The 8156-nt window shown below is 42.9% G+C and overlaps 1 protein-coding gene across 1 annotated transcript in view; it reads left to right on the plus strand.

The window, feature by feature from the left end:
* The window catches only part of LOC105985474 (olfactory receptor 4F3/4F16/4F29-like), a 6998-nt gene extending 2021 nt beyond the window's left edge, over positions 1 to 4977 (plus strand). The window contains exon 4 of the mRNA XM_013016024.1: positions 4896 to 4977. Coding sequence (XP_012871478.1) covers positions 4896 to 4977 — 82 coding nt within the window. The remainder of the gene's footprint in view (positions 1 to 4895) is intronic.
* Positions 4978 to 8156: the final 3179 nt, after the last annotated feature.

The raw sequence follows: 8156 nt of genomic DNA on the forward strand, positions 1-8156 counted from the left end.
GGAAGTGGTGCTGTGGCTCAAGTGGTAGAGCGCTAGCCTTGAGCTGAAGAGCTGAGGGACAGCGCCCAGGCCCAGAGTTCAGGCCCCACAACTGACAAAAACAAAACAAAACAAAAAATCACTACCTTTAAGGCTTTAATTTATACACAGAATGGGTATGGGGTACACATGTGCTATGTAAAATGTCTGGTGAGATACAATCCCGTTTCTGAAGCGGAGCCCACCCTCACGGTGGCAGTGCTGAGGGCTGTGGCCAGCAAGGATGGACCCGTGCTGCAGGTTCAGAGCTGTGTCCTGCCGGTCAGCGCTCAGCTTCGTGTCCACTCTCGAAGGCCGACGGAGCAGGGATGGCCCAGTCTGCAGCAGGGATTGATGAGCTGTCTACAGACATAACAACAACTAAGAGAACAAACACAGTCACAACCATGAGAAAGACACCACAGCCCCGGGCCGCTGCCGGGCGGGTGGGTGGCCTCTGTGCCGCCCCTGACCCTCACACGAGGAGACCATGCGTTTTGTCAGGACTTTCTAATTGCGCCATGGCGCGTCCGTGCTTTCTAGTGGCCCCACATCCCACTCCCGGAATGCTAGGCAGGTCTGAGTGAGAGAGCAGGCTGACGTCCTCAAGCACGCGTAAGAATCTGGCTTTCTTACACTATATCACACGCACTCACGGTTCATTCTGGATTTAAAAGTACACGCAAGAGAAGGCAGAGCCACATCTCTGGTCGAGACAACCATTTTCTTTTCCACACAGAATGAATCCTTGGATGTCACAAAAGAGACCTAGTTCTTAATGTTCTGATGAGTGGAGAAAGCAGAAAATCTGTTTCCATGTCAAGCAAAAAAGGGGATATTCCAGAAGCAATTCAAATAGGTTTTATTCGCACATAAAGACTCCCTCCTTGGCACTCTGCTTTCCTGCTCCTGGATATAAACTATAGGTGGAATGGGGTGAATAATTTTCATTTCTAATTTCATATCTTTTTTTCTTCTCATTCAGGTAATGTCAGAAATAGGACTGATTTCATTTATATTGATTCTTGCACATTAACCTGAAGCTGCTTCCCTTGTGCAAGCAATGTTTCATTGATTCCTATAGAAAACAAGCCCGTCACTAGATAACCCTCTATTCAATATTAGTCCTTGGTGACTTCGACATTGACCTTCAGTGCCCCTGTCCTAACCCATTCATTAAAGACCAGCGGTGGGACTGCTCCCAGACACTACACACACCTTCCCCTGGCTGGAGGCAGCTTCGCATCACACACAGCCATCTACCCAAATACTACTACTGATTATAGTACTATATATACTTAATGTGCTATTATAGACACAGCTAATTAACACTCAGAGGAGTGCTGACCAAAGAACACTGCAGAGAATTTGTGCCGTTAACCGGAGTTTGTTTATCTGAGGGAATTACCATCCAAAATCCTGCAAGGTAGTGGAGTAGGAAAATAACAGACTTCAAGTGTGTAAATAAGAGGGAAAATGCAAGCAGCATCATGCTCTGAAGTCCAAACAGAGATTGCTTTCCCATTTCCAAATTCTCCTGGGGATGGTAGACATGTCCATGTGTTATGAGATAATAAATGAAAGAAATAGAAATAGGTTAGACTTCAATATATTTTAAGAACACTTCAATTATAATGTAAATGAAATAAAACTGTTCCAGGTTCTGTGGACCGTGTGGATTTCCCTGCCTGTCCCTCCCCGGGTCCAGTCGTGACTGTGGGTGGGTATGAGGCGCTGGGTGGGCTGTGAGGTTACACCGTCACCCCGTTCCCACTTCCAGGCTGCTTGCCCCCCACTCTCTCATGTATTTGGGGTGCTGCTGGGCTGGGTGGCCTGCTGATCCTGGGCACCCATGGGCAGGGCCAGGACCACAGTCTGAACATGGCCCTGAGCTGGGAACTGGTCCCAGTCTACTGCTGTCTGCCCCTTCCAGCCCTGTCTGTACCCCGGACCCAAGCCTGCTCAATAGACTGGACGAGTTTTTAATTGCTATAAGTGTTTTTCTTTAGCTTCTGGTCTTAGTAGAGCTATCAACTGTCTTTAAGGGAGTCTATTTCTGATTTTATTTTTTCCTGAGTTAACCTACACATGTGTCTGTGCCATGAATCCTTGGTAAAATATTATTCAAATGTGACCAAATGTTTCTGAATATTTTTCTAAAATTTATTTGCATATTTTGTAATTAGAAAATTACTATAACAATGAAAATCATCAAAAAAGACAAAAATCTCAAAGCCAGCCTGGGCAGGGAAGTCCAGGAGACTCTTATCTCCAATTAACCACCAAAACCCAGAAGTGGCACTGTGGCTCAAGTGGTAGAGCGCTCACCTTGAGCTGGAAAGCTCACATTCCTTTAAATAAAGGTTGAGGACAGGTACTAAAGGGTCGTAGTTGACATTGATGAAAGGGAATGGAATTTCAATTGGATGAGGCAAGTAAATTCTGGAGATGAACTTCAGTACACAGATACAATAATTATACTCTACTGGCAAACTTGAAAGTTGGTAAGTAAGGAGATCGATGCATTTTCTCCACAAAATATGCCTGGTGGTAAACATCTTAATGCGATTGACTGATTTACTCCTTTCACACTGAATATATGTTCATATCAAAATATGATTATGGGTTTTGAACTCAGGACTTGGGTGCCATCCCTGAGATTTTTGTTGTTGTTGGTCCTGGCGCTTGCACTCTGGGCCTGGGCGCTGTCTCTGAGCTCTTCTGCTCAAGGCTAGCGCTCTACCACTTGAGCCACAGCGCCACTTCCCCCTTTTTCTGTGTATGTGGTACTGAGGAATCAAACCCAGGGCTTTATGCATGCTAGGCAAGCACTCTACCACTGAGCCACATTCCCAGCCCACTTGAGATTAAAAAAAAATTTTTTTTTGCTCAGGGCTAGCACACTACTACTTGAGCCACAGCTCCATTTCTGAGTTTTCTGAAAATAGCTAGAGATGAAAGGCTCACAAACCTTTCCTGCCTGGACTAACTTGAAACTGTGCCCCTCAGACCTCAGCCCCCTGAGTAACTAGATTACAGGAACGAGTCTCTGACACCTGACAAAACATTATTTTTATACCATAGATATAGTCAAGTTTTACATATCAATTACTCTATAATGAAGAAAGAAGGAGAGAAACAATGGAAACAGAGAACAAAGTAAAGCGAAAAATAGACTCAAAATAGTTATGAAAGACCCACGAAGTTTAGGGATCTGTTATTTTCTGTTATTTTCCCTCATTAACAGTTTGTACACTTGCCTACCATGGGAAAACAAAACACGATCCTATGAGATCATTGTCCAGGTCATGTGATCTCAGCCTTTCTGTCTGGCAGGCCCAGATTCTGCAGCATTGGGTGGAAGCTAGCGCTGTAACTAGCTTCCACTCCTACCATGACCCTTAGGTTTACAGTCACGTCTGTCTGCTTCCAGTAATCCTGCACAGGATCTAGCTGGCAGCTTGGGAAAGACAGTATCTGAATCTTCAGTGTTACTTTCTTTTTGTTCCCTTGGCAAAACAGGTATGTGTGATGGATGTAATAAGAGAGTCAGACAGTGAAGGTTTCTCTGATGTAAGATTGAGGTGATTCTCCAGTCCTATCTGCTCTGTGCTAATTGTTTCAGTTTGGACTCATCTCTTTTTCTTTTCTGTAGAGTTTTTATGGCATGTTGATGAATGAATGGTCTTCCTTGTGTACAGTCTCATCATCAATGCCTCACTCCCAGCCTTTGTTTTACTTCCTGAATTTATTAACAAGGCAGCCTTCTTTTTTAATTTTTATTTATTTTATTTTATTTTAATTTTTTATTGTAAAGATACTATACAGAGGGTTACAGTTACATGAGTAAGGTAATGAGTACACTTCCTATTGAGCATATCTCCTCCATTGTTTTCCCCCTACTATCCCTTCCCTCCGCAGCCTTCTTAATTAAAGCCCAAAGTCAGGAAAAATTAGGTTCAACTTTGTCATTTCATTTCCCACATTCCCCTTAAACAATTTCTACTCTTAGGGCAACATACACTCTTGGCCATTGTTCCAGTGTGTCTTGAACTTGCCTGTTATTTCTGCTACATAGTAATCTGCTTGGAACAATCCCTCAGATTCACCTTTGACTAGTGCAGTGTTTCCATTTGGTAGGGCTCCATTCTACGGTGCGTCCTTTGCAGTCCTCCCTGACCTGCAAGGCTGCGGTACTCTCCTACGCTGCTCTGTGACACCTCTGGGACAGGTCCCAGACTGTGCCTGGGCTCCTGTAGAATGCAGACCGCCATCCTAAGCACTGACACAGAGTAGATCCTCAGTGCACACATTTAATTAGTGAGATAATTAAATTAAAGATGAGGCATAGTAGGAATAAACAGAACTAGAACATAATCGGCTGTGACTTGCCCATTACTTATTGTTTGATGTGACTAATTGGTCTTTGTGATCTTGTGAAACTATTCCTACCTAAAGCTTTAATGTTATTTTTATTAGTTTCTCTGGAAAAACAGGTAGATGAGAGGGACAGACAAAAATCTGTAATGAAAAAGTCAGTGAACCAAAGGTCCTGTGCTCTGGGAAGTGAGAAACGTTCTCTTCACTCTGTGTGATGCCAACCTTTCGCTTGGCAATTTGTTCTGGGTGCTACAGGAGAGGGTGAGGCAGGTGTGGGGGCCTGGGAGCCAGAGTCGCTGTGCCTGGCAGGGTATGGGCAGGGAAAATGAACATTGTAGTTCCTAAGGAACAAGAACAGAAGAATTATGGATGAGTCTGAGTGTTAGAGTGCTTGCTGAACATGAGCAAGGACCTGGGTTTGATCCCTAATGCCACATAAGATCACCCAAAAAGCAACCCACACACACACACACACACACACACTTGTTGTATGAACTTATGTCTACGCTGGCATTCCACTTCTCAGCTCTTGTTATTCTCTTGGCTAGAGTTCTTGTGAAGATTATTTCAAGCTGTTGAGCACTGTTGATCACCACATCAACAGTGTCTCGTGTATGCTCTCTGAAAACTTGTCCTGTAGGGAGACGTCTGAACGATTCCCCACGGATGCTATCATAGAACAGTGTGGCCCATTTACAATGTATAAAATGAATGTAACTTTGGTATCTTGTCTTTTTCTTTTCTCTTCCTGCTCCTCCTTCTAGTTTTGCAGGACTGGAGTTTGCACGTGGGTGCTTTGCTGGCAAGGAGGTGCTCTGCCACTCGAGCCAGGCCCCCAGCGTGCTTCCCTCATTCTCAAATGCTCGTGGCTGTGGTCTTCTCCAGCCCAACGAGGCTGTCCTTTGGTTTCTATTGGGCCTGCCTCATTTCATATAATCAGCTCCCCGTGGTTGGTCTTTGGTGTGTAACTTTTCTCCTCTGAAGGCTTCCACCGAGGGATCGCATTCCTGTTTGTATATTCTGATGTTACTTTTATATAGACCCTGTATAATTTTATTGATTCTATATTTCTGTTATTATATTCTATCTCTATCTATAACCCACCTAGATATCTCAATATTATTTAGAACTACACTTGCTTAAAATAAGTGTAATAATATTTTCTCTACTCACACTAATTCCATATTCAGTTTCCATATTTCTATTTCCATATTTCTATAAAGTACCACTGTTGTCCACGCTCACATCTTGGCATCAGCTTTGACTTACTTCGTGTTCACTCCAACTTTAGCCACCACGTCCATTGGTTTCTCTCATCCTTTGTGTTTTCTGCACCTGTAGTCTTGCAGTCCTACCCAGCCTGGCTTCTCGCCACTCAGACTCGCCGTTCTCCGAAGAGGACTTCCTCCTCTGTAGTCCTTTTCTCCTCCACTCACACAGAGACAGCTTTCTCCCTGGCCACCGGCCTATTTTCAATTCCTTGTGTCCACCCTTCCACTGGCTTTCTAAACATATCTAGTAATTGTTAAATATCTTAGAGATTTTGGGCCAACGACTCACAGTCATCTGTTTCTCCCCAAAGTAGTTTTCATGCTGTGGTCAATCACGTAGCTTGTCCACAACCCACGCACAGCCGACTTACCTGTTGGAAAGTATTTAACCAACGGATGGAATGACTTCTTTAGACTTTATGTTTGCAGATTGTAATATTTATTATCTTTTATGGTTACAGATTCAAGCCATGCCAACACCCTGACTTCTCTCACCATGACAGTCCCCTGTCTGCATTCACCTCACGGTTTAGTAGATCTGTTCCATTCTGTGAAGTGCTACACAACGCCCGATGTGTGTTTATATTCTGGGCAAAGATCAGCTTTGTACATTTTCCTTCCTTGACATGTGGAAATCAATGTTAAATTATAAAGTAGTGAGAAGGTAAGTAAGCCATGGAAGTAAAATGTAATTGGCAGAGTTTTGTGATTTTCTGGTGCATATAAACTATTTCTGTTTTTAGTCACTTGTAAAATTTAACGTGAAAAATTTACAAATTATTTTTGCCACAAAAGAGCAGTTTTTGGAGAAAAGTTCATTTTTATGAGTAGTACATATTGTATAATTTGTCCTCCTGGCCTTAAAAGGCCAGTGAAAATTTCCATCTTCACAGGCAAGTCTTCAGAATAGGGTGGTTTACCTGAGTTGGTCCTTCTACCATTTTCTTGTCTCATTCCCCATGACAAAGGCATTCTCCAGTGTTATCTGCAGCCATGGGAGGAGACTCCTTGTCTCTTCACGTGTGATATTGTAGAGTTTCATGGCTTTAGTCTGTGAGGCTTACTGTGACAGAGGGGTGCAACCTGGCCACAGCACCAGCTGTCTTTCTGCAGGCCAGAGGCAGGCTGTGACTAGCGTCTCTACTAGGAGCACAATTAGGTGGTTTTTTAAAAAATAGACTTAATTATTAAATTATTAAAATAGTATTTTTGAAATAGACTTAAGTTATTAAAAACAACTGTAGAAATAAAAGACACATATAGCTAGGTCTGGTTCCTATATCTTAGAATTCACAAATGTACATAGTAATATACATTGATGCACATATGTATGTATATGTATAATGGTGACTGGTAGCAATGTGCCATTTGTCACAGATCTAGTTTTATGTTATGTCACTTATTTCTCATGGGCTTTGTAGGGAAGCAGCCGCTGCTCTTTTAAGCAATGAGATTTTCCTAAGGTCTTTTCATCACCTTTGTTATAGTCACATAAGAAGCCAGTCCTGGAACTGGAATTTAAAAACAGTGCTGGAGGATCTCAAGCCACAAGTTATCCTTTCTACTACAAGGTATAAAAGCCAGTCTGTGAATTTTTGTATTTTTAGGGTTGAAGAATAGCAATATAAAAAACTGGAAACTGTTTCTGGACTTCAAAGTCTGAGCAGACAAGCGGTGGAGCACTCTGTAGAAGGACGGGCGCCCCGGCGCTGACCGCAGGACAGACGGGCCTGCAGAGTGGACGGGAACCCAGGAAGACACAGGGACAGGGCCTCGTATGTCTGCTGTCTGTTGTGCATCCACATCCCTCTCTCAGTCAGCACATGCTAGGCTTCCAAAACCATGGTAAGTGTTCCTTTTTACCGTGATTCCATGTGTTGATATAATTCTGCAGTATAAAAGGCGTTATAGACTCTCTGAGTAAGGGAGAAGGTGATAGCTGACCTTCCTTCTTCCCCCTCTATAAACGCAACACAGTGTCAAAGTCAGCGGCACTGAATCAGTGCATTGAAGGTTGGAGACTGGTCTTATTTTTGTGTTCTTCTCTAGCTGTGTTCTCACAATCAGAGCTTACCACCGGTCACACTACTAGAATTTGTCTAGCTCTCTCCCTTTCTCTCTGGGCTCCTGTATTTATGTTTTTTGTCACTGTGCATATCTTTCCTATTTTCTTCATCTTTTCTATATTTCTAATATTCATCTCATACCATTTGATCTTTGTTCTACTTTACTAGATCTTAGAGTACTTACTTGATAAAAATCAAGTAAAAACCTCGCTGAGGTTTGGAAATTGTTAGCTCACCCTAAAAGAAATACACAGAACCTCTTCTCAGTGGGAGCCATTAGCTATGGCTAGCATAATTTTTAAAAGTAAGACTTTTTAATGCATGCTGAGTATTATACAAAATGGTATGCAGGAGAGAACCAAGAATTACAAAGGTCATTGACTGGAAGACGTGTGACTCCCTCGGGGTTATGAGTCTGATC

The sequence above is a fragment of the Dipodomys ordii genome, unplaced genomic scaffold (genome assembly GCF_000151885.1).
Source record: "Dipodomys ordii isolate 6190 unplaced genomic scaffold, Dord_2.0 Scaffold29, whole genome shotgun sequence".
NCBI lineage: Eukaryota > Metazoa > Chordata > Mammalia > Rodentia > Heteromyidae > Dipodomys > Dipodomys ordii.